At 36.6% G+C, this 27,345-nt stretch overlaps 1 protein-coding gene across 8 annotated transcripts in view; it reads left to right on the top strand.

Annotated features, from left to right (window-relative positions):
* Window positions 1-27,345, top strand: part of IFTAP (intraflagellar transport associated protein) — a 259,976-nt gene that overhangs the window by 27,349 nt on the left and 205,282 nt on the right. For 5 of the 8 annotated variants that reach the window (XR_010338322.1, XM_012452365.2, XM_012452370.2 and 2 more), the window contains 3 exons: window positions 10,907-11,061; window positions 13,711-13,777; window positions 23,490-23,629. Coding sequence is in view for 6 of the 8 variants with exons in the window: in XM_012452365.2 (XP_012307788.2) it covers window positions 10,907-11,061; window positions 13,711-13,777; window positions 23,490-23,629 (362 nt within the window). In the remaining 2 variants the exon portion in view is untranslated. The remainder of the gene's footprint in view (window positions 1-10,906; window positions 11,062-13,710; window positions 13,778-23,489; window positions 23,630-27,345) is intronic. The other 3 variants (XR_010338323.1, XM_064365022.1, XM_012452369.3) reach the window with 1 other exon arrangement.

Below are 27,345 nucleotides of genomic sequence, written 5' to 3'. Positions count from 1 at the left end.
GAGTCATCTAATTCTGAGTGTTGGGTTTGGTTCCTAATTATAATGTCAATCCAGATATGCTTGCTAATGTTGAGGTCATTTCAGTATTGATGGTTGCTAGTGTGTTTTAAGCATCAAGCTAGAATCTAGGAATACTCAGATGAACAAAACAGGATCCCTGCCCTAGAGGAATTCATCAGCTGACATGTCATTCCTATTTATTGCAATCTGCTTATAAAGGATTGTGTGATTCCCAAATGCTCTAAATGTGTGAAGGCAGAATAGCAATCTATATGTTTATAGACTGTATAGTTAGAGGTTGATTTGGTAAGGCAATATTAACTATTTGCATAGTGTTGATAAAAATCATATCCAGAATATTGCCATTGGTTTTGGCTCTCAACTTTAGATTGAATAAACACTCTATGAATTAAGAAAAGAATAATAAGACTGATTAGAACAGTGGATTTTCAGACTTTTTTCTTCTTATTTTACTTTAAGCTCTTATTCTATTTTTTTTTTTTTTTTTTTAATGAAGGACGTCCTGGAGTTTCCTGAAAAAATGAGAGAATGTGAAAGACATGTATAATTTAAGTCTACTCTTGAACTACTCTATAATGCAACATGCCAATGTTTGAGTCCTATATTATTACAAATGTGTTCAGAAGATGTTATTCTACTTTAGAAAGTTTGAAAGCTTCTAAGAAGTATTTATTTTTTTTTAAAAGAGGGAAAAATTGCTCCTTCTAACTTTGTCCAGCATAGGTGAGTTAAAGAGGTTGCCTTAAATAGATGCAACTTTGTGCAGGTAGGCAATAGGGCATGATCTTAGGGTGAAGGAAAATCTTTTAGGTTGCAAATATTTAGTTTTATAAATAATTTACTATACTGCTTTTATAGTTCTAGTTTTGTTATGGGAAGGGACAATGTAATGGGAAGGGAAATTTCTATACTTGGATTCAGAAGACCTGAGTATTAGTCTAGGCATATACTAATTTCTTGAGACCACAGACCTGTCACTTACTCTCTGAATCTGTAAACCAGGGTTAATCCTGCCTATTTGGTATGTGTTAAATGGTTATGAAGATTATCAGATGAAATATAAATGAAAGTATTTGGTAAATTTTAAAGACTTACTCAAGTGTAAAGTTTTATGATTAGGGGTTCTATTTCTCTACTATGAAGGAGAAAAACATCAAGGTTAAATATGAAAGGAATCTTGAATGTAAATGTAAAAAATATAAAATATTGTCTACAGTGTTAGTTGTTTATACCCCATTTCTTAAAGCAGTTAAAACCAACTATGTATAGTACATATTGTATTGTGTATATGTACATGGTATATTGTATGGTGTAAGAGTACAGTTCAGGGAGTGATCCTACACTGGCCTCTGGTGGATAGACTCAATACTATGTCTACACATAATCATCAGGAAAATGTATTTACATGATTTGACCAAAGATAAAGTATCAGATTCTTCTTTTTAATTATCATTGTTAGATTCTACTTCATGGAATCTTTACTTGGGAATTTTACCTTGTGTAAAAATTGCCTGGAAAGTACTCATTAAAATGCAGCTTCCTAGGGATCTTGCCCCAAGATTCAGTAGTTCTACTAGTGTGCAGCTCAGGAACTTTGACTTTCAGACCAGCTTTGAGAAAATACCCTAAATGAAATGAAGGAGGGGTTTAGGGAGATATATGAATTTTTCAACATCTTTTGCTCATTTTTGTATACATTACATTTTTTCTATGAATAAGGTCTATGGCTTTCATGAAATTGTGACACTCCCCACCCCACTCAAAGCATAAGAATAATTATTTTACTTTAAATATGACATTTTAGTTTAATATACCATTGTATATTATTTAAAAAGCATTTTAACAGTGAAAAAGTGTGATGGGTTATAGAAATAATTTTACTGTGAGCTTGCTGATCACTGATACAGAGGCTAGGATATTATAGCTTACAGAATTTTAGGGTGGGCTTTGGTTTGGTACACGTTCTGTCCCAAGTCTGAAGGATTATAGTGCATGTGTCTATAGGTCAAAGCTACTCCATCACAGGGAAGTGTCCTTGCTACTTCTGTCTATTGCTGCCAGAACTGTGTTCTTTGTTGAGTGTTTTACCACTAGCAAGTGCACAGACAAGAGACTGGGGAGACCACACAGTCTGTGGAGGCATCTCATTGCCTGTACTTTCAGGAAATGCCCCTCCAATAATTTCACTGTTTCTGGTGACTTTTCTGTTGTCTACACAAAGGTACTTGGTAGTTTTAAAGAGTTACACAGGAGTGGAATTTTATGATTAGGGTAATTATTTGTGATTTAAAAGAGGAACATCAAAGTTAATATAAATATTAAGAGAATCTTGACTTATAGAAAAAATGTATAATTATAATGTGTGTATATGTATGTCTGTGTGTGTGTGTGTGTGTATATATATATATATATATTTTTTTTTTTTTCTTTTCCTCCTTCTTCATTATTTCCAGGAAAGACTTTTTAAGAAGGAAGAAGATGCATGTAGGTATTTTCCCTAGACTGAGGAGCAGAAACTTGGTTGGAAAAAATACTTTTTTGCCTCTACAAATAAAAGTATATTTTTTAGTTTTTTTTTTGTTCATAGTAGAAAAATTAGAAAATACTCAGAGGCACCAACACCCACATACCCGTGCACACACTCACACCCACACACACAGCAAAACAGAAAACATGCTCTTTCTATAGCAGTAGAATTTTTAGCTACTCTATGGCCAGCCAGAATAAAGTTTATATCCCAGTCTTCCTTAGCTATTTGACTAGTTTGTGCCTATGAGATGTGAAAGGAACTGGTATGTGCAACTTCTGGGTCGTATCCTTAAAGACATGTGCGCTATATTCTTTTTATCCTTTTCCTCCTGGCTGGAAATTGGCAATCACTAGAACAACTCCTTTAGACCCAGACATGGAGGCCACATGCTCAGGATGATAGAACACTCCAGCAGCCTGAATCCCTGGGTCGTTTCATGGAACAAAGCCTACCCACCTGTCCTAAACTGTTACATGAGAGAGAAATAAATTCTTGTTTGAAGGCTGGGTGTGGTGGCTCACGCCTGTAATCCCAGCACTGTGGGAGGCCGAGGCGGGTGGATCACGAGGTCAAGAGATCGAGACCATCCTGGTCAACATGGTGAAACCCTGTCTCTACTAAAAATACAAAAAATTAGCTGGGCATGGTGGCGAGTGCCTGTAATCACAGCTACTCAGGAGGCTGAGGCAGGAGAATTGCCTGAACCCAGGAGGTGGAGGTTGCGGTGAGCCGAGATCGTGCCATTACACTCCAGCCTGGGTAACAAGAGTGAAACTCCGTCTCAAAAATAAATAAATAAATAAATAAATAAATAAATTCTTGTTTGAGCTGCTCCATTTTTTTATGCTTCCTTGATACAGTAGCTGAAATCAGCCTTAGCTAATTACAGAGAAGTGAGGTATGTGCTTTCTTCTTCCCTTTCTTCATCCTCTTGCTTGGAACAAGGGTGTGGGGGCGTGTCACCCTGGACCATGTGGAGAAGGTTGGTGCTCTAGTCATGGCAGAGTAGAAAGATAGAAGCTTGAGTTAGATGACTTTGTGGAGCAGAACAATCATATTATCCTTGGATTATCTATATCTCTTACTGTTATATGAGCAAGAAATAAACTTCCATTTTGTTTAAGCTGTTGCTACTTTAGGCATCTTTTTTTATGCAGGCAAACTTATAGGCAGTTAACTGATAAAGCCATAATCTCTTGTCCTATAGATAATCCATGGTTTTGTGCATCCTTTCTGAATTTTTCTATGTTTATTAACATGTTTATATATATTCAGTTAGTAGTTAAGAACATGGAAGTTGGAGACAACCACGATTTGAACCTAAACTCTGTTACTTTCTAAGTAGGTGGTCTTGGGAAACTTACTTTACATTTCTGAGCTTCGGTTTTATCATATGTAAAATAGATATAATAACTTCTACCTCATAGACTTTTTATTAGGATGAAATAAAAAATACATTAAAATGCACATACATATGTTTATTTATATTTATAGTACCCGAATTATTTTAAGGGCTCAACCTAACATTTTCATTCATTTATATATTCAGCAAATTTGTTATAATTATTTTATAAAAGTGGGCTCATACTATACATAGTTTTTGTAACTTGCTTTTTTTCCTCTCTACAGATAAGAAGTAACTTGCTTTTTCATGTAACATTATATTATGAATACCTCATAGCAATAAGTATTATTTACCAGTGTTTTGATGACTTCCTGGTATTCAATTGTATGGATATTTGTTTAGCCATTCTCTTTTTGTTGGACATTTGAATTATTTTTAATTTTTGGCTATTATAAATGATGCTACATTGCACACTCTCATTCATTTGATAAATATTTGTTGACTATCTATCATGTGCTAAATGTCACTCACAAAAGTGAACAGAAGACACAAAGATCATTACCTTCAGAGAATTTGTCTTCTAGAAAGGGGAACTGAAACTTGTATTCTAGAATTGGGGAAAACAACCAGAGCACAGTGTAGGGAATCATGAGTACTGGCAGGAGGATGTAGGGTTGCAATTTTATATAGGATGATCTGGGAAGGTAAAATTTGAATAAAGTTAGAATGAGATGAGTCTGCAGATATTTGAGGCACAGGGAACAGTGAGTGCAGAGGCCAGGTCATAACAGTGCCTGCCCAGCTGAGGAACAGCAAGGAGGCCAGTGTGGCTGGAGCTGCATGAGCAAAGGTGAAAGGAGTGGAAGCTGAGGTTAGAGGGCATGGAGGTAGGGAAAGATCGGGCATGGACAGCCTTGTAGGTCCTTGCAAGGGTTCTGTCCTTTATTTATTTATTTTGATACCAGTGTCTTTGCACCCTTCTTATTTATGGCCGTTGGATACATTTTTATCCATGGAAATGCTGGTTCAAAGATCTGCAAAAATATATATCCTCGATTAAATATAAATGTTCAATAGAATAGATCAGACAGTTTTGGCTTTGAAGTGAAATCTTTGTCCACATACTTAATCATTTCTTTTGGATACATTCTTAAACGTGGAAATGTGAGTGGAAAGATATGTAAAATGTTATGTCTTTGAGTGAGTAAAAATTTTAAGGGACTAGATTATGTTTCTTATAGGCAGAGGCCATGTCATACAATTTTCTTGACTCTTCCTCCAGCCTAGCAGAGTGTTAAGCACATAGTAAACCCACAGTGTAGAACTTCCTGATTGAAGGGTTGAATGTCAATCGGTATTTCAGTTTTAATTGTTACCCATCCTTTGGAGTGGAGAATGAATATTTTACTTTACAGGAACTGTAAGTTCCTAACAGTGAGATCCCTGCTCTCCTTAGGCATACATTTTAGTGGGAATCGACAGGCAATGAACAATTTAGGAAGGTAATTTCAGATTATTTCATGTAAATTTGAAGAAAACAGGCCATGGGATAGAGAGTGGCTGGATTCTATGACTCTAATGGTACAGCAGAGATAAGGTGATTAGAGAGTTATAGCCTCAATGAGCATCAGCATTTCTTCCATTGGGTATGGAGGGAAGTTAAACTGCATAGCTACCCTGTGGTTTTATTTTGTCATGTTGTGGGGCAGCATGGAATTGGATTAGTCCTTGGATGACAGTCCTTGGGTCAAACTCAGTATTATGATTAAGGTGCTACAAAATGTGGAAATACTCCAGATGTTCATTAACTGGTGAATGGAAAAATAAAATGTGGTATTATTCATACAATGGACTATTATTTGACAATAAGAAGGGAAGTACTAATACATACTCCTACAGACAAACTTCATTAATGTTATGCTAAGGGAAAGAAGTCAGGTGTGAAAGACCACATATCATATGATTCCATTGATATGGAATGCCTACAAGAGACAAATACGTAGCAACAAAAAGTAGATTAGTGGTTGCCTGTGGTTGGGAGTAGGAGCGGGGAGTGACTGCAAATGGGCTCTAGGCACCTTTTTGGGGTGATTGAATGACCTAAAAATGGAATTGTGTTGATGGTGGTACAACTGTGTATACTTCCTAAAAGCCGATGAATTGTACACTTAAAATGACTGAGTTCAGTGGTGTGTAAATTATACCTCAATAAAGCTGTGGGGAAGTGGAGGTATTGTTCATGGTTACTTAGATCCTCCTTGGGTTCTTCACTAGATAAGCATGTATTCTTGTAATCCTGGGTCTGACTCAAGAACTAGGAGGGTCCTGCTTGTCTATAAATATTACCTATTAAGAAAATAAATCAATTGTGCATAGACTTGTAAGTTTAGCGTAGAAAAGGGCTGTGGCACAAAAACAAACAAACTTGGATGTAATGATTCTACCTTGTGCTGACATTGTCATCAGCAGCTGTTGCTCTGTTAGGAATTCTGGAGCTGTAAGAGGCAATGCTCAAATATGCTGCAGCTGTTCCCAGTGTGGGCCACCTCTTTTGTGATCTTGACTAACTCAATTGGGAAGGTAAGCTCATTTTATGGAATGGGTATGTGTGGCCTCTCTGTACCAAACTGTAATCCACTCAACAGGTTGCCAGCGTGCTGTATTTACACCCACCATCACAGAGATTGTTTTAAAAAAGTTATCTAGGGCATGCCAAATTATATGTAAAAGTATAGTACAGATTGCAGTGGAAAGATAAGGTGATGATTCTGTAATATCTGGAGAGAGGAAACATAACTAGTTAGATATTGCCTCCATTTCTGTTCTGTAAATACAAAACAGAACTCACTTGTGAACTCTTCTTTTCTAAATCTCTTCTGTTCCCATCACCGCCACATAGCTGAAGCTCCCTTTACTTCTCACCTGGGTTACTATGGTAGCTCCACACCTTCTTGCCTCTAGTACCTGAACCATTTTGATCCATTCTATCTATTTTTCTTCTTAGAGTACAGCTCTAATTTTGACTCTTCAAGATGTAGGTCAAGTACAGAGTTTTTGTCAGGCCCTCTAAATATACCCCTTCCACGTGTCCCCAAATCTTCCTGGAATAATCAGATTCTTCCTTAGGCCTTGTTCATTCTCACCTTGAGGGCTTTGCTCATGGAATTTTCTGTTTGTAAAATGACCACTTCACAATGCTCACCTGTTGAAATTGTAGCTGTCTTTCAAAGCCCAGCTCTGATGCCCTGGTCCTATGTGAAGGCTTTGTGATTCTTCGAAATCAATTATGATTTTACCATTCTTTGTCTTTGTATCTCCCTTATATCATCTGCCACTGGTGCCTTCTCTTTTGGTGGTTTGCATATATGGCTTAACTTCCTAGTTTGTAAACTTTGTAAGGACAACAAAGACTAAGTCTTACCCATCTTTGTCACCTAGCACATAGTTGATGGCCAGAATATAACTTTTGGATTGAATGAGCTCCAAAACTCAACCATCACACAGAATTTTTTCTGTCTGAAAATAAGCTTTCAGAAACATTGCAGTCTTTTTGTATTTTTCTCTCTGTACGTGCCTAACACTGGACATTTCAAAAATTTCAACTTATTGCTGTTGTGTCCCTCATCTGGGGCTTTTCACACACATTTTTCCAGGCCAGCATTGTGCATTTGTGCCTTGGCAGGTTGACGGCTATGACTGTGAATAATAAGTCAATTATCATTCTGCCTCGGGGAAAGCACAGTTATTCCTGACTGGCCAGACTGAGGTAATCCTCTCCTCCCTGTGCCCTTTCAAATGAGGAACATAAAACAGTTGGAATTCAGAGCACTGCAAAGGGAATTTAGACAAAGCATTTGCCTGCTGAATTTAGCTTCTTTGGATTTATTCTGATTTATGATTGATTGGTTTTTAAATTGCTTATTTAGTTCTAACGACTATCGCTCCAGGGGAGGCCAGATACCAAGGAGCATGTGATCAAGAAGCAGTGGAGTGAAGTAGTTTGGCTGGACAAATCAAGAGCAAACATTATCGTCCAGAGAAACATTGCTATAGGCACAGAGTATAATGCAAAAATCACGCCCTGACTTTCAGAGTACCCAACCTTGTTATAAGCATGATTGCTTATCCCCATACTCTCTTTGCAGAAGGCTTTTTGCAATTGCTTAGTGTTGCATGGAATTGTCCTCCCATGAATTTTTCTTTCCTTCTAGCAATATATTCAATATCTCTTCTCAACTGAGAACATGCTCTTGATTTATATTGCTATTGACCAGGGTGTAGAAGAACAGACACTCTGAGGTTGCTGGCAGATTTGGTTGTGAATTCTAATGTTGGTTGTGCTAATCTGTGAAAATTCTCCTGCAAGTGTGATAATGCTTCTCATTGCATGGGCACTAGTTTGGCTTTGGTACAGATTAATTTGAATTTTTAAAAAAGTTTCTTTCAAAATTGAGTTCTTAAAAAATAATCACTTTTATCTGGAAGATGTATAATCAATATGTGGTTAGTGTTTAATTTATCAAGGCATCAAACGTTTCAACCTTTTCAAGGTGTGTAACCTTTTTCTTTGGTCTGAAATTAGACCCTATAGCTGTAGTGGGGGCCTTGTAAGGGAGATCTGTTGGAAGCTTGTCTGTTTGGTATCAAAAGGAAATTGAAATTCCATTGCTTCAGAATAATGAAACCTCGAAAAACCTTTAGAAAAAACTTTTTGTCTCATCTGTATTGAAGTTTTGACTTAGAAATGCCCAAAGAAACACTTTTTCAGGTCTCAATAACCTACTTGTTCTCTGAAATATTGCTGTTAGATTTCTAAACCGTATTATGTCTGACACTTATTTCAAAGCAAGAAACATTAGGGATAAGATGAAAGGGTGGAAGAGGACTCTGATGAAAAACAGAAACAGAAGAAGATGACACGAACACTTGGGTGGCACATTTGGATTGCACCAGGATTACTATGGGAAGCGGCATCTGGCTCTCTGATCAGGCTTTCAGCCACTCCAGATTCTGGGCTGTGTCAGCATCTGCCATTTTGACATTGTCGTGTTGAAAAAGAACTTTTTTCCTATTTCATTGTGCCAAGATATTTATTATTTGCTGGATTTTAAAAACAACAATAAAAGCCTTTAGAAGGAGCACTTCTGGGTCTTTGGAGGGATATAGCATGTATTCTTATGAAACCAACTTTGAAATTTAGAAAGGAACCTTAAACTGTAGCTTTCATCAGAGAGTGAACAAGTTCTTTTCTGCATCATCCTGTCTTTTAAAAAGGAAAACTTTGTGTTTATGAAAGGAGAAATTTTAAAAGAGTAGATGAGAATTTTTGTTAGATCTGATATCCCAACAATAGTTCCACATCAGCATCAGAAGCTGGGACTTCATTATATTCTGCTCTTTACTTCAAAGGAGTTTCATCTGGTTACCTGTCACGTAACCTGGGAGTTTTTATCGGAAATAGTAGAGTACACTGAGTGATTGTGAGAGCAAATAGAACTTGTCCTTGTAGAACATCTTTTATTTTCAGACATTGCTGTGCTTTTCAAGTATTTAAGTCAATAGATTATTACAATAGTGTTGTGCTGGGTACATAGTATTTTCTTAGTAATTACTAGGTTTAGGTTATACTTCTTTTAAACGATAAGCAGAGAAAACGGAAACTGTTTCACTTTTTATTAGAATAGAGCACTGGCATGGCAGTAGTCACAGGAAGTCTGCTTTCCTTTTAACATTGATGAAGTTTGAGGAACCCTTTCATCCCTCAGTTAACTCCTGTTTCCAAGTGTCTCCATGCCTATCTTGCTCTACTCTGCTACCACTGCTTATTGCCCTAGGACTGATTCAGGATATCTCTGCGACTGTAAAAGAGGAAGAAGTCAGGGAGACTAAGTCCTCAGACCATTTCTTCCTCATCTCATCTTATATAGGGCTGGTTACTCTGGCATATTCTTAGCAATCTTCCCCACACTTTGCTCAGCACCCCCCACAACAGCCAAGGTTAGGTGCTTCACACCAGAATTTCCAAGGATTTATTGAGGCAAAAGGCAGGGACCACCTCTCCTCTAGTAGCTAGTTAGAAGTCACTGGTGCTGGTGCAGTAGGCAGTAGTAGAGAGCTGGCTAGAGCTGGTGTTATTTATGGATTTGACCTTTTCTTCTTCTTCTTCTTATTTTATTTTAAGTTCTGGGGCACATGTACAGATCTTGCAGGATTATTGCATAGATATACACATGCCATGGTGGTTTGCTGCTTCCATCCCCCCATCACCTACATTAGGTATTTCTCCTAATGTTATCCCTCCCCTAACTCCCCGCCCCTCAACAGACACCAGTGTGTGATGTTCCCCTTCCTGTGTCCATGTGTTCTCATTGTTCAACACCCACTTATGAGTAAGAACATGCAGTGTTTGGTTTTCTGTTCTTGTGTCAGTTTGCTGAGAATGATGGTTTCCAGATTCATCCATGTCCCTGCAAAGGACATGAACTCATCCTTTTTTTATGGCTGCATAGTATTCCACGGTGTATTTGTGCCACGTTTTCTTTGTCCAGTCTATCTTTGATGGGCATTGTAAATAGTGCCACAATGAACATATGTGTGCATATGTCTTTGTAATAGAATGAATTATAATCCTTTGGGTATATACCTAGTAATGGGATTGCTGGGTCAAGTGGCATTTCTATTTCTAGATCCTTGAGGAATCGCCACACTGTCTTCCACAATGGTTGAACTAATTTACACTCCCACTAACAGTGTAAAAGTGTTCCTATTTCTCCACATCCTCTCCAGCATCTATTGTCTCCAGATTTTTTAATGATCACCATTCTAACTGGCGTGAGATGGTATCTCAATGTGCTTGAGATACCAAGAGTGCTTAATGCCTCAAACGTTCAGTTTGTAGAGTTCTTTGAAAAGTATTCTTTTTTGTTGGAAGGAACTTTCTCAATATACACAAAATAAACCAGACTGGGTGTTGTGGATGTTTTCTAATAGTGCATAACTTCTTATTTCAGAGGATCATGTGTCCAAAAGGGGAGTGTTTGAAACTGATTCTTCAGAAAACATGTTTATCTCAGCAAAAGTTACTCATAAAAATGAAGCAAATGACTACCATCTTAGAAATAAAACCATCTTTCTTCATACGTCATCACAATGTTTGGAAAAACAGGTAATACAGCATAGTGCATTTATAGAAACAATCTGAGGAGAAAAGAATTCTTCATGAATTAAAAAAAAGAGACGCTAATAAAGACTACACAGTTATTAGATCTGTAACTCCTAATTCTAGAAGGAGTGCCATTGGGGCACTTTATTGAAAGTCATCATTGCATGTATTTCATGATTTTGACAGCTATTGTTTATGATGATAACTGGTTATCTCCAATTTTTGTTAAAAAGTTCTTAAGGATCTGCCATCTATAAATTATTGAAATTACTTCTTTTAGCTTGTTTTATTCTATTTGGGACAAAAGAGTTCCTTTCTATAATTCTCTGTGTGAAATGGGACTTCTTTCACCCGTCCTAGATTTATCTCTTTCAAACTCAATGTGGAATTGGAAATCTTGTTTTTTCCTAAGATTTGGTCAATAAATGTTAGATACTCTTTTTTTAATCTTGAAGACTTTATAGACTCTTCACTTTCTCCTCAGCTATGGTTTTTAATTATCAAGGAATTATAGTGGAAGCTGTTCTACTTTTTAAGCTATTTGAATTTCTGATTTCTGCCTCATCATGTCTTCCTTGAAATATTGTGGACAGAATTGTATATTGTGGTTTTGTTTTTGTTTTTTTCACAAGGGAACAGAAATCTCTGTGTTAGAAATATGTTTATATACAGCAGATGCCTGTAATTCTTTATTTCCAGAACTTGCTTCTGGAGAGCTAATTGTGGGATATGAATTTTTTTTTTCCCTAGAGGATTCACTCTTTACTGGCAATGATTGACCATTGGGATTATATTATATAGAGAGTCTTTAACCAGCGTGTGAGAAACAAAGAATGGTTGAATGACACTGTTTTCTAATAACTTGAAAATGTTGTGTTATAATTCTCTGATTTGTTCATCAGCTTTTATTGGGATGGGATAGGAGTAGGGAGTATTCCTATTTGACTCAGGAGAAGACTGAGGTTAAGTAGTCTATTATAAGTTATACCGTGGATGAGTCTACAGGACAGAAGTAGAATCAGAGCTTCTGAAACCTATGTCCTGACCTCTGCTATGGCTTACTGAATTTGGTCTGTTATGCTTAGCTAATTAACAAAAACTGGAAGGGGAAGGGGAGTTATGTCATCTGAAGGGCTACAAGATCAGCTTCTTTATTTTCAGTTGTTTCATTTTTCCATCAATATGTGATGGGTGAAGGCCAAAAAGTATTTTTTCAGGTAGTGATGGATGAAGGCCAAAAAGTTGGCAGTTCTTTTCAAGGTGATCTGAATTGGGCAGAAAAGGTGAAGGTAAGGCATGATTCAGTTTTCTTGGCAAAAAGTAAAAACATAACAAACAAACTAAAAACACAGGACTCATTTACTCTCCCTTATACAAAGCTGGAGAATTCAACAGATTTTGTCCTTACAAGTTATTATTATTATTATTATTATTATTAATTGGTGTTTGAATATCTTAAACTGTTCTTGGTCAGCTGGGTTCTATATCATTTTTCCTTAGAACTTAATAAATGAAAGGGATGCTTTGATAGAGAAACATGACTCCAGTCCCCCTTAGCATACACCACTAAGTAAATAACAGTATAATATGAGAGAATTTCAAATTTTAGTAGTGAAACCATTATATGGAAGATAAATTTTTGCCTTCACTTGGATGCCAGATAATAACTGCAGGTATGAACTTAAAAGCAATGGAAGTACCATTTAAAATTCCTATGTAATAGCTATGGTCTCACAAGTAGAGCTGGGGGAAGAAAAGATCCAGCCAGTCTTTTGAATTCCAATGAAATGCAAATTTGTAATTTTATGGTATTTTGTTATGCACATGTTTAGGTCATGAGTATAAAAGGCATATTGCAACGTTATTCCTTTACTAGGTCTCATTTGTGCCAGTGGTGAGATCATTTTCTTATTTACACTCTTTGATATTCACTTGAGATGAATTAGTTCATATCTAAATGTTACCATTTTGTTAATCTAAAATGTCTCATTGTCAGCTTGCAGTGGAAAGCAGTATTCCATGTGGAAAGTTTTTCATTGAAATGCTGCTATTGTGTCTGTAAAGGTCATTTGCTCTGCTTTTTACCTTTGAAGTGATTTTCAGTTTTATTTGCTTGAAAGAGAGAACACTTGATTTTTTGCCCTGCTCACCTCTCTTGTAATTTTGTTTTGAATGAACCTTTCTCTCCTGCTTTCTTTCGTTTCTTCTCTCTGGCTCTTCAGAGTGCTATAAGAAAGCACACTGTTTTCATGGTAGCCAGAGCCACCACTACCATTTTCTTGAGAGGCAAAAGCAATAAAAGGAAAACAAAACCCAGAAACACTGTTTTCAACTGTCATGGTGGTGGTGGATATTCTGGGATAAAATCTGGAACAAAGTCCCTTTTAAAAAACTCTTAGACTGCTTTTTTCCCTTTTAGTGGAGAGGTCTGACTATGGTGCCTACAAAATCCAGGCCAGCTTTCAAATTTACTGCTTCTTTCAGATGTCTCTTGGGAAAGCACAGTGACCACAAAAGCTGAGACTCAAGAGTTAATGAGAAAAGTGGATTCAGCTGCTCAGTTAGGTGTTGTGGAAGTGGATTCATTGACTTTTCATTGCATTTTTTTTAGGTGTATTCTGCTTAAAAATGATGTTAATTCTTTTTTTCTAGGTAGACAGTTTCCTAGATTTAGAAGTCTTGGACATGGATGAAGAGATTAAACCCCAAATGAGCCAGGGTATGCTTTCTATATCTTTTTTCTTTCTTTTTTTTTTCTTTTTTTGCTTAATAATTGTTTATTCTTTATATATATATATATTTTATTGCTCTTTAGGTTCTGGGGTACATGTGAAGAACATGCAAGATTGTTGCATAGGTACACACATGGCAATGTGGTTTGCTGTCTCCATCCCTATCACCTATATCTGGCATTATTCCCCATGTTATCCCTCCCCAACTCCCTACCCCCCACTGTCCCTCCCCTAGTCCCCCCAACAGACCTCAGTGTGTGATGCTCCCCTCCCTGTGTCCATGTGTTCTCATTGTTCAACACCTGGCTATGAGTGAGAACATGTGGTGTTTGATTTTCTGTTCTTGTGTCAGTTCACTGAGAATGATGGTTTCCAGATTCATCCATGTCCCTACAAAGGACACGAACTCATCGTTTTCTATGGCTGCATAGTATTCCATAGTGTACATGTGCCACATTTTCCCTGTCCAGTCTATTATCGATGGGCATTTGGGTTGATTCCAAGTCTTTGCTATTGTAAACAGTGCTGCAATGAACATAAGTGTGCATATGTGTTTATAATATAACGATTTATAATCCTTTGGATATATGCCCAGTAATGGGATTGCTGGGTCAAATGGAATTTCCATTTCTAGGTTCTTGAGGAATCACCACATTGTCTTCCACAATGGTTGAACTAATTTACACTCCCACCAACAATGTAAAAGTGTTCCTATCTCTCCACATCCTCTCCAGCATCTGTTGTCTCTAGATTTTTTAATGATTGCCATTCTAATTGGCGTGAGATGGTATCTCAATGTAGTTTTGATTTGCATTTCTCTAATGACCAGTGATGATGAGCATTTTTTCATATGTTTGTTGGCCTCATATATATCTTCTTTTGAAAAGTGTCTGTTCATATCCTTTGCCCACTTTTGAATGGGTTTGTTTGTTTTTTTCTTGTAAATCTGTTTTTGTTCTTCGTAGATTCTGGATATTAGCCGTTTGTTAGATGGGTAGATTGCAAAAATTTTTTCCCATTCTGTTGGTTGCTGGTTCACTCTTATGATTGTTTCTTTTGCTGTGCAGAAGCTCTGGAGTTTAATTAGATTCCATTTGTCTATTTTGGCTTTTGTTGCCAATACTTTTGGTGTTTTAGTCATGAAGTCCTTGCCTATGCCTATGTCCTGAATGGTTTTGCCTAGGTTTTCTTCTAGGGTTTTTTATGGTGTTAGGTCTTCTGTTTAAGTCTTTAATCTATCTGGAGTTAATTTTAGTGTAAGGTGTCAGGAGGGGTTCCAGTTTCTGCTTTTTACACATGGCTAGCCAGTTTTCCCAATCCCATTTATTAAACAGGGAATCCTTTCCCCATTGCTTGTTTTTGTCAGGTTTGTCAAATATCTTTCTAGAAACTACAAATAAGGCTTTAGGTAGCTTTCTTTTTTGGCAATTCTTACCTCCACCTCTCCTGAGATAGGAAAAACTAAAATTGTGAGCTATTTTTTTCAATAACAAAAATTTCAGCCAAAAGGTCAAAGCCTTTTGAAGATTGTGAAACCTTTGGTCTTAAAAGAAATAAAAGTGTGCTCTCCCCCTTAATAATTAATCACAGGATTGATTCTTAGGTAATTGTCTCAAGTGTAGCCATTGTAAGTCAACTCTTTAGTTTCTAGAAGTACAGTCTTGTAAATTGAGATTATTTTTGAGAGACACATAAAATATCTATTAATCATAAAAATCATGACAATATCAGAATTGATCACAAAAATTAAGGCAGTCTTGCCTTATATTAAAGGTTACTGAGGCTGAACCAAGTTTCAGTGGACTTGAGTGAACTAATGTCAAGACCTTCCCACATGTAGAATAACATGGAAAGCCTAGGCTGAAAACCTACCCAGGCTTCAGTGAGCTATTCTAAAGAAAGGAAAAGAAAGTCCATTTTTTCCTTTTAAAAATATTTATTAAATATGTAAATTAAACCCTTAATACTAAAGATATATTGTAAATGTTTCTTCTGAGGCATTTTTCCACTTTGGCTGAATTGAAAAGGACTTCATGCTAGTCTGTTGAGGTTTATATAGAAGAACACTTCTTCCTTTCTGGTTAACATTTCCGGAGAGGCATAGGTATTCTTTGTTTCTCAAAGGTCATTTGAAATATGTTCAAAATCAGGAGTTTTTTTTTTTTTTTAAACACTCATTCCTGATTTAATTTGCAAGACTATATTGAAGTCAATGCCTAATTTTAGGGAAGGGGCAGTTTCCATGGAAGTTTGGTTGATGTTTAACTGTTGTTTACTGTCTTTAGGTAGTTATAAACATGAATTATGGTCATTAGTGTAGGGGAAGAATGGCTTATTTATAATCAGACAGATGTTAAAGTGACTGGGTAAAGTTGGTTTGGGGATGGTGACTATTTGTACATTGGTCGTATAAACCTCGACGCTAGCTTCTTCAGCTGCTTGAATTTGAGAGACTTTGGTAATTGGAAGCAATGAACATTTTTATTCTGCTTTCAAACATCACACTACTCTATGAAAAGATTCCTTCTCAAGCACGCTGTTAACCAGTAGATGTTGCAGATTCTTTACTTACTTACTTGGTTTAAGTGAGATTAGAGGTCTAGAGGGATCACATCCTCCAGGGAGGGGTTCTCTAACTTTAATTCCCTGAGTGGCTCTGAATTTCTATAAGAGCAGCATAGGCACTCCAACTGGATTAGAAGGGAGAGCTAAGGACTTGTCAGGAAGCTACATTTGTAGAGGAAGCACACTGTTTTTGGTTTTGGGTGATTTGGGGGAGGGAACCTTATTAAAAATGCAGATTTTTGGGTCTCCTTCCCAATAGAGAATCTAATTCAGAAGATCTTTGGTGGCATCTGGTGATCTGCATTTTAACCAACACCCTACAGGATTCTAATATAATTAGTTTGAGGATAAAACGTGGAGACAAATGGTTCTAGTCTGCGTGTAATACATATGCAATATAAAATAAATTTCATAAGAGGGCACAAAAGTACATGTTTTGGGCGCTTTTGTGATGTTTTAAATTTTTCACCTCTTGCTAGTATGAGAAGTTTGTATATTGACATAAACCAACATAGCCAACAGATCTGATTTTTGTTATGTCAATCTTTTAAATTAGCTTTTTTTACCTTCTCCAGTATTTTCATTGTTTTCTTTAAATATTTTTTCAAGTTACATTTTTCAAGTAACGGATTTATTTTAAAATATTGACAAAAAATCTTACTAGTATGGTTTTTCCAGAAATCAGATAACAAGCCTTCTTGTATTTGTGTATAAAAGAGAACTGAGGCTGAACCAAGACTTGAATGAACTAGTCAAGATCTTCCCACAGGTAGAATAATGTGCAAAGGCTAGGCTGAAAATCAACCTAGCCTTCAGCGATCTATTCTAATTACTGAAAAGGCCACCAGGGCTTTATAATTTTCATAATGCACAATCTGGGTCACTTAAAGGAAAAAGAAATTAAATAGTTTGTGCCAAGGTGAATTTTAGTTTGGGCCTAATTTGTATCACACTTCAGGAATGTGAGCAGAAGGCAAATATTTATATCAGATGGGATATGTGACATTTTAAATAGTCAAGTTGCTTGTATAATTTTGGCAGTTGGGAGGCTTACTGATTAGATTCTGTTGTTATTGTTTAAGCAACAGATTTGCCTGGGGCAACAAGGAAGTGGCTTGCATATTGTTTTTCTGCCATTTACTTTATTTGTTCACCCCATTCATCCTCATAAATATTCTCCAAGATTTAGGAGCATGATTCTTTTCTAATATTTGTTTTATTATTTGGCAGCCCAGGTGGAAATAGTGGAGACGGCTTTTCAGTGGAGCCGATTCTCTGCAGTGGTATTAAGCAGTTTTCTGAGGGTAGCGTCTACCACAGAGTTTGGTGCACTATGTTTATTTGGCATCAAGTTAACCTATTCTTCCTTTTTTGAATTTGAGATGAGGTAGTTAACCTGGTGACTGTCATGCCTCATACAAACTGGCCCAAACTGTTACCCAGCACAATCATTTTTTAGATCAGTTATTAGTTATTATGCTGAAGCCGCTAGAAAAGGAAGATTTTCTGTTCATCTTTATTTTTATGCTTCCTGAGTTGGCCCAGCCCAACCTCTTTTCTGGTTGAGTGCAAGTAGCTGAAGAGACTTTTTTCTTTTTTAAAGCTACTTCTCAGAATCATACTGTCTTATACACATCTCTTGGCTGGGGATGTACTTATGCTGTGGCTGATTGCATTGACTGAGAATGGGCACTGATTCCTGCTCAAAGGTTGGCAGCCTTTTCTGATTTTTATTTTCAGGTTCTCCAGTACTGTACTTCTGCCTTAGTCCATTTATGTTGCTGTAAAAGAATACCTGAGGCTGGGTTAAGAAAAGAGGTTTATTTGGCTTGTGGTTCCGCAGGCTGTGCAAGAAGCATGGAGCCAGTGTGTGCTTCTGGGGGGCGCCTCAGGCTTCTTCCACTCATGGTGGAAGCCAAAGGGGAGCCACATGTGCAGAAACTGCATGATGAGAGAGGAACCGAGAGAGAGAGAAAGAGATGCCAGGCTGTTTTCAACAAGCAGTTCTCTCGGGAACTAAGAATGAGAACTCAGCAAAAACTCACTCACTCCAGAGAGAGTGGCAGCAAGCCGTTCCTGAGGGGTCCACTCTCAAACCAAGTAGCTCCCTACAGGCCCTACTTCCAACACTGGGGATCAAATTTTAACATGAGACTTGCTGAGGCCAAACAAACCATATCCTAACTGTAGCAACTTCCAGTCATTTTTGGTCCATTAATGGGACTAATTGCCATTAGTGAGCAAATGCATACAAATGATGGCATTGGTTACCTCTCTTTTTTTTTTTTTTTAAAGTTATTGTCTAATTTGCAACTTTAAGCAGCTTTAGGCCATCCCTGAATGACTAGGGACTCTTATTCAACAAATATTTAACAATTGTGGCTGAAATCTTGGTTCCTCAAGTCCTGGGCTACCCTGGTGATTCTCCAGTGCCTTTAAATAGTTGATTTTTGTAATTTATCTAGCTTTTCTAGTTGATGGTGGGAGGGTTGGACTGACATTAGCTAGACCAGCAGATCCCTGATGATGTGGTCTGGGAACCCCTCAGAAACCCTGAGATTTGCAGGTCATGTGTTGATGTATGTATTAAAGTTGGAAAAGCAATGATGGGTGAAGATGCTGGTGCCTTAGTGTGAATCAAGTTTGTGGCACCAAATTATACTAGTAGTTGTCATCTTCACTGTCATAAATTTATTGTCAAAACAAATGCCAGTTTCCATTGAAGTAGTAAAAAGTATAAACTTTATTAAATCTCGATTCTTAAATATACTTCTTTTTAATTATTTGTGTGCCAAAATAGGAAGTGTTCATAAGGCACTTCTATTACATACTGAAATACAGTGGTTGTGGAAAAACACTTGGGTGATTTAGTGGTGTGCTAAACTAGTTTATTTTTCTCTTGCATGGATCACCATTTTTATTTGAAAAAATGACTGACAAACTATATTTCTCAAAAATAAATGAAGTGAGCCTGTATCTTCAAGGCTAAGAGCTAATAGTATTTGTTGTCAATGATAAAATTGGCAATGGATCAAGTGAAAATTAGATTTTTAGAGGACTTTTATCTAGTACTGTGAGTTTGATAGCTTCTCAATATTTAAAGGCTTTTCTGGCAAAATTGGTGATATTAGTTTAATGTGATTTTTATACTGTATAATGAAATATGTCAACATTTGGAAGATTTGTGTAACACAGTGAACCAGTATTTTCCAAATAACCAATTAATGATGTTTACAAAATTATGCATAGGAGAAAGATCCATTCAGTGTGCAAGACAGACCAATGGGTTTTAATGTAGCAGTAAAAAAAATTCACTGACATGTTTTCAGATTGCTGATTGAAAATAACCTTTAAAAAACTTCATCATTTTTCAGATCATGGTATAGTATCAAAGAAAAATATCCACAAATATATAAAAAGACTATTAAAATACTACTCTCCTTTCCAACTCCCTATCTGTGTGAGTCTAGATTTTCTTCAACTAAAAAAACAGGATATTTCCAAAATTGAATGCAGAAGCAAATAGAGAATTCAACTTTCTTCTGTTCAGCCAGATATTATAACATATTCAAAAAAATATAAAATAATGCTTTTCTTCCCAATATTTTGTTTTTAGAAAATGGATTTTTAATAAAAATACTTATTTTAATATATAACTTATTTTTAATGATTCCAATATATAAATATTGGAATACTTGTCAGTTTTAATTTCTAATATGATGAGTGTTGATACACATAACCCATATAAACAAAAACAGCTTGAGGTCTTCAGTTATTTTTAAGAACTACTGAACAAGGCTATCATAGTTGGGAGCTACATTTAGAAGCGGCCTGGATGGCTAAAGTATTTTTTATCTATATCCTTTTTGTATTTGACCAACATGTTCAGGAAATTTTGGCAATTTCATGTTGCAACAAATGAACAGATTGGTTAATTTTATAACTATGCTAGGCAGATTAAATATTATTGTAGTATAAATTTTCAGATGTCACGTAGATTGCTCACTTTGTAATGCTGTGTTAATTACATGGCTATAGTCTTTGACTTGCTGATTATTGACAACATACAGAGACAAATGGCATGAACAGATACTTTAAATATTAGAATTTCTAGGCCGGGCGCGGTGACTCACACCTGTAATCTCAGCACTTTGGGAGGCCGAGGCGGGTGGATCACGAGGTCAAGAGATCGAGACCATCCTGGCCAACTTGGTGAAACCCTGTCTCTACTAAATACAAAAAAATTAGCCAGGCATTGTGGCAGATGCCTGTAATACCAGCTACTTGGGAGGCTGAGACAGGAGAATCACTTGAACCCAGGAGGTAGAGGTTGTGGTCAGCCGAGAATGCGCCATTGCACTCCAGCCTGGACAACAAGAGCGAAACTCCGTCTCAAAACAAACAAACAAACAAACAAAAAAAAGAATTTCTAAACATGTGGTTGAGAAAGAAGAGATTAAAATACTTCAACCAGTCTTGCCATCCAACCTCAAGATTCATTTTTGAAAGTTACCCAGACTCTGTATGCCAAGATGGTGGCATTCCATTAAGATGAAAACAAAGCCTTTGATTGTTTTAGAAATAACAGCTAATATGATCAGATTAAGTCCCTTAAAGCACTTCTGTTTTAGAAAGTTATACAGAGAACTTCAGAAATTTCATTTCCTACCATCAGTGAATACAGTCATTTTTTTCTCCTGAGAGAATATGAGTGTATATATAACCCACCTACGATTGTAAAATGGCTAAATGATTGCAGTAGTTTTCTTTACAACATATGCCTTGCCAGGTTCTTCTCATCCATATTGTTTTTGCCCTTCTATAAATCTGTCATCTTTAGAGTTAGAGCCATTCAATTTTTTCTTGATTATTCTTTGATTGATTTTATTCATGAAAGTCTTATTCCTGTAACGTTTGTTTTTAAGGGCAAGGGCTATACTTATTTTACACTATTGACAACATCTTATTGGCAGGCAGACTCTTGATTCTTGCTGTCCAGTTTAAAAGTAGAGGTGTACAAAATTCATTGTCTATCTCCAAGTATTTGTTGAGAATTCACTATGTATAATGTGCTACGTTAGGCGCTAATAGATACGCATTGATGCATTTTGCTTTTACTTTGATGAAACAAATGACAAGAATTTAAGACTTGGAGAATACTGAGTCTTGTTATTTTGAAAGAGTTGTTTCCGTGGCAGTAGAATTATTATTAAAGAAACCATTTGTGTTGAAAATTTTACCTTCTTGGCAAATAGATTAGAGAAGTGAAATTTCAGTAAAGAAATTGCAGAGTTATCCTCCTCGCTGCACAATACTGTTAGCCAGAACGATGATTTTAAATAGTCCTGAAAGCAGAGTTGATTTTGATTTCACATTTGAACTGATGTTTGCGCTATCAGCCAATGGGTCAGGTAGGTAACGGTTTTCACGTTGAGAGGCCCCAGGCTTTCTCTTGTTGCTTTCCTTGTTGGTGGGTCCCTCACCAGATTTGTACCAGTCCCAGGCTGTTACATGAGGAAGCTCAGTGAGGGAGTTTGGTTTTGAACTCATAAATAGGTGCATTAGAAAACCAGTCTTTGCACCAACCTCATTGAATTTTAAAATGTTGCTTCTCTGGGTCTGAAATGTTTCGGAAATGTATTTAATGGTGCTGAACCATGCTAATGTGTTATAATAGTAACATTTCTTGGTTCTGAGTTTGAGTGTGTAATTTGATACAGTAAAATAAAATATGTGATTAAAATGCTTATTTAAAAGAAGTCCATAATGTGACATTGTAGGATAAGAGCACAGGCTCTGTAGATGGACTGCCCGGCTCTGCCCTTTTTAGCTGTGGGATCTTGAGTGAGGCTACCTGTTAGTGTGTAGAGCGCATTGCCTGTAAAACAGAAAATAATAGAGCTTTGGGAGTATTAGCTGAGTTAAAGCATATAAAATGACGAGTTATGTAAATGTTAGCTATTATTATGGTTTTTATTTCTGCTAATTAATGAGCTCATAGTCTAAGATTTCAATAATTAGTCATAGCAGAATTACCATTTCCCCTCCACAGTTCTGTTTCCAGGCTGTCTGGGTTCTCTGTTGCTGGAGTCATAAGAATTTTGTAATTATATTTTTTTGTGAAGGGGATATCTACAGTGTTGAGGGATTCATTACAAATAAGTTTCAGTTTTTGAATATCAATACCTGCTCAATTATCTCCCTTTATATGCTGCCATTTGCAACAGTCATGTCATGCCTGTTATTACTTGATCACTTCCACTGAGAACTTAATTAGTGTTTTAATTAAGATCATCCTTGAGAAGTCGGCAGCATTATCCAGAGTCGGCTCTAAGTTATTGACTAGCTCTAGTGAGCCCTTCTGGTCCTATGAAAACAGACTGAGAAGGAAACCTGTTGTGCTTCTATTTGTTTCTTTGTCCTCCTTAAAGAAACCTGTGGAAAATCATCAATTGTTTGTGATGCATCCATATGCTATCACACATGCAAAAATCAGGAGACATATCCACTTATAATGGATCAATCAGAAAACCAAGATTGGTTATTGAATTCTTGAGATTGTGCTTAACAAACAGGAAACATGTTGCTGTTGTTCTTTGCAAGTGTTGAAAATTAGACCCTGCATTCTGAATATGACAGAATATTTCATTTTCCTGCTGAAAGTTAAAGTACTTTCCTTCAGGCATTATTGTTTTTTAATATATATTTTTGAAAACATCCATATTGTTACAGGATGAAATTGGCACTCCATTTTCTTTCTCTTTATCCCTCCAGGAAAATGTGGGAAAATGAGGCAAAAGTTACATCTTATTGCCTTATTTTCCTATAAAAGTAGAAATTGAGTTGAGAGTAAAAGGGACAGTCAGGTTACTCCAAAAACAGCATTCCTCCAGACATTTTGTGGGGACTCTTAAGTTTTCAACAATAAAATAAAAATAAATGCACTAATGACTTCTCTTATGTGGAAAGGGCAATCCCTTGAGTCCAGTTCCCAAAGGAAGACAGGCGTTGTGAAATGGACCTGCTTTATATGAACATATTTGCTACATTTTCTTTGACTTCTGGGCAGTTAGATGATTTAGGTAAATTGTGAACTTGGCAAAAGGCTCAGTTAAAATGTTTTGTATCCAACAGATTCGCTGCTGCTTCCTGGAGAAGTGGAGCAGAATGTAAGCACCAGCATTCCTTCTTGTATCCCTTCTGTGGCCCAGCCTCCCACTTGTGAAGCGAAGCCAAAGCCCACTGTAAAAAGAATGGACAAACAGACGGAGGAGGTACTCCACAGGGAATTCAGTCATTCTCCACATTGCCTTGATTTTGTAATTTATCCTTTCAAAGAAATGCTACTATACCTGTATGCTTTCGTATTTTTCTAAGATTCAGGAAAATATAAAATTCAAGTTGCTTGACTGGTCCCTCTCACAGCCATCTGCCTCAAAGTATACATTTCTTTTTAAACACATAGTGCACTTGTGTTTTTATTGGAAACCATTTTTGTTCTACAATGTTTGCCATGCTACAGAGCAGTGCTACCCAAGGACTACACAATAGAAAGGATGGACAGTTTCTTGCCCTGTTTAGTCTGAACCAGCCATATTTTTAATTATTGGTAGGGTTCTATAAACTTTTGAATTAGTTAAGGTAAGGCCAGGCTGCTATAACAGAGAATCCCAATAATAATTCAGTGGCTGAAAAGAGATAGATGTTTATTTCTCTTATTTAACAGTCTGTATAGAGCCCTTAAAATGAGTAGGTGGCTCCTTTCTGGGGGGTTCTCAGGGACCCAGGTTCCTTCTCTCTGGATGTCTATTATATTTTAGGACATTGTCCTCACCTGTGTGTTCCATGTCAGGTCATGATCATACCTGGAGTGGCAGGAGAGAAGAGCATAGGGGCAGCATGTTTCTGCAAGGTTTAGGACTCAGGGTCCTTAATTTCTGCTCACATTCCATTGGTGACCACTTAGTTACGTGTTCATACTAGCCACATGGGAGGCCAAGAAAATGTCACCTAACCATGAATATGGAATCTATGCCATATGTTTACTCTTGCAAATGTGCAAACGTCATCTTTTGCTATCGTTTTGCAGCTCTTCTACTTATACTTAATAAACGTGCATCAATAGAGGCTGTTGCTAGTGCTGGTAGTGACCTTTCTCACCCTTCTTACTGGAACACAAAGTGAGATCAGGCACAAGAAGTTGTTAAGGCCTCTCTATTTTTGATTTCTAATAACATCCTTAGGGTCTTTTTGGATTATTTAATCATGAGGTACTAGTCTTGTTACTAAAAGATATTCTGTTACAGAATTAGTCATTCAGTCAGAAATAATCCACACATTTCAATTTTAAATTGCCACTTTCTTTTTTTTTTTTTTTTTTTTTTTTTTAATTGCATTTTAGGTTTTGGGGTACATGTGAATAACATGCAAGGTTGTTGCACAGGTGCACACCTGGCAGTATGATTTGCTGCCTCCCTCCCCTTCACCTATATCTGGCATTTCTCCCCATGCTATCCCTCCCCAACTCCCCACCCCCCCACTATCCCCCCTCCCCCCCAACAGACCCCCGTGTATAGTGCTCCCCTCCCTGTGTCCATGTGTTCTCCTTGTTCAACACCCGCCTATGAGTGAGAACATGCGGTGTTTGATTTTGTGTTCTTGTGTCAGTTTGCTGAGAATGATGTTTTCCAGGTTCATCCATGTCCCTACGAAGGATGTGAACTCCTCCTTTTTGATGGCTGCATAATATTCCATGGTGTATATGTGCCACATTTTTCCTGTCCAGTCTATCATCGATGGGCATTTGGGCTGGTTCCAGGTCTTTGCTATTGTAAACTGTGCTGCAATGAACATTCGTGTGCATGTGTCCTTATAGTAGAACGATTTATAATCCTTTGGATATATGCCCAGTAATGGGATTGCTGGGTCAAATGGAATTTCTATTTCTAGGTCCTTGAGGAATCGCCACACTGTTTTCCACAGTGGTTGAACTATAAATTGCCACTTTCTAATAGTACTTTTATTCACTGACATCATGAAAGTATATCCAGGATGTGTGCAGGTTTATATTAAACTCCCATATTGATTACCTGCTAAACTGGTAGGGATAGCCACTTCTCAATATGCTTTTTGAATTATAGATTGCTTTCCCTGAGTTGTAAGAAGCTAAAATTGTGAGGCTATTTCTAGAAGGAATCAGTTTCTTTTTTAAGATTTGTTCATGCTATTGACTTCACTTGTAGCCATACAAGTTATTGGACCAGCCAGTAGACATGGCACCTAATACTTTTATAGAAATACAGTTTTATTTTAGTACAATTAAAGAATAATCTAGTACAATTAAAGAGTCATCTAGTACAATTACAGAAGTTGTTACAAAGTGGTTTTAGTTAATGGGTTAAAAAAAAGGAATGATTTCTGGAATCTATCAAATACCAGTATAATTCAAGTTGAGACCCCATATATGATGATATATTTAAGAGGAATATAAATCTCTTACCAGAAATGTGGACATTTAAAAATGTTGGAATCAAAATGATATGTGCCACAGATGAGCAACTTTTGCTGTTTTTTGAATATCTGAAGTAATATCTTGGTTGGGAATTTTTATTTCTAATTACTATTTTTTAGAGTAACTTTTCACAACCATCCAGAATCACAATACAGGTTGGGCATTCCTAATGGGAAAATTGAAAACGCTCCAAAATCTGAAACTTTTTGAGTGTTGACACGATGCTCAAAGGCAATGCTCATTGGAGCATTTTGGATTTCAGATTTTGGGATTGGGGTGCTCAACTGGTATATATTCTACAAATATTCCAAAATCTGAAATCCAAAATACTTCATCCCAAGCATTTTGGATAAGGGATATTCAACCTGTACTGTACCAACTCTGCCTTGGTTTGATAGCATTCATCTTATTTTAAAGCACCTAGTGCCAGTAAAAGAACATAATCATCAATTTCTAGCAAATGTGTCCGTAAGGGCTTATTGCAAGGCCATTTTGGGAATAGAGATGATAGTTTCTATCTGTAATTTCAGTCTGAAAAGCTGAAAATGTATTCTGGATGTCCTTCCTAACTTTCTCTTAATTGCCTATTAAGAATTCATCAACTCTGTGATATGAAGTGGACCAACTCAATGTTTTACATAATTGTTTTTTGCTTTTATTTTTAAATTGACAATCATATGTATTTATGGGGTACAGTGTGATATTTTGGTACTATATATGTGTATGATCAAATCAGGGTAATTAGCATATCCATCACTTCAAACATTTAACATTTTTTTGTTCAGATTTTTTTCCTAATTTTACCACTGGTTCTATACACATGCATAATTATGTATAGAATTATGTGTATTGAATTATCTTGCCGTAATTACTCTATTTTGATAAACTTTGGAAGTTTTAAAGTGCTTTATAGAACAAAGAGAGTTCTTCTTAGGAGAATGAAAAATTGTTATACCCACCCTCTCCCCCTGAAAACTGTCGAAAAGGTCATAGAAGAAACTTGTGTGGTATTCTAATAGGTGCTCTCCTGTTTTTCCAATTGATAATGGGACTCTAAAAATTTTCACCTACAAAGACAGTTTATTTACCATATTACTTTGTATGGTAGCCTACAGCTAAATGCTGCCATTATTGATTTAAGCATTAGTTCTGTTTTCTTTAATTTGCCTATGTGGTATGATGAATGAAAACAATCTCTCCATCAAGAATATCTCTGTTAGAATAAGTCACATGAGCAATTTTAAGGAGATCAAAGTTTTCCAATAGTGTACAAATTTTATTCCCTGAGAGGTTACAAAAAGATTTCAATTAGATTTGAAATTAGACACCTGAAATTCACATATTTCTTTCAGGCTCCTTAGGCAAAAATAACAAGTTAATAACTTAATTCATGGTTGTTTTTTGTTTAGCAGCAGGGGACTTGGTGTTCCATTTCACAAAGTCTTCACTGAAATAAATCATGATCTCAGTTTGTAATCC

This window comes from Aotus nancymaae, unplaced genomic scaffold (genome assembly GCF_030222135.1).
Source record: "Aotus nancymaae isolate 86718 unplaced genomic scaffold, 86718_ANA_hifiasm-v0.15.2.pri h1tg000059l, whole genome shotgun sequence".
NCBI classification, from domain to species: domain Eukaryota; kingdom Metazoa; phylum Chordata; class Mammalia; order Primates; family Aotidae; genus Aotus; species Aotus nancymaae.
Note: the sequence above shows the minus strand (reverse complement) of the source record. Positions and strands in the feature narration are given on the sequence as shown.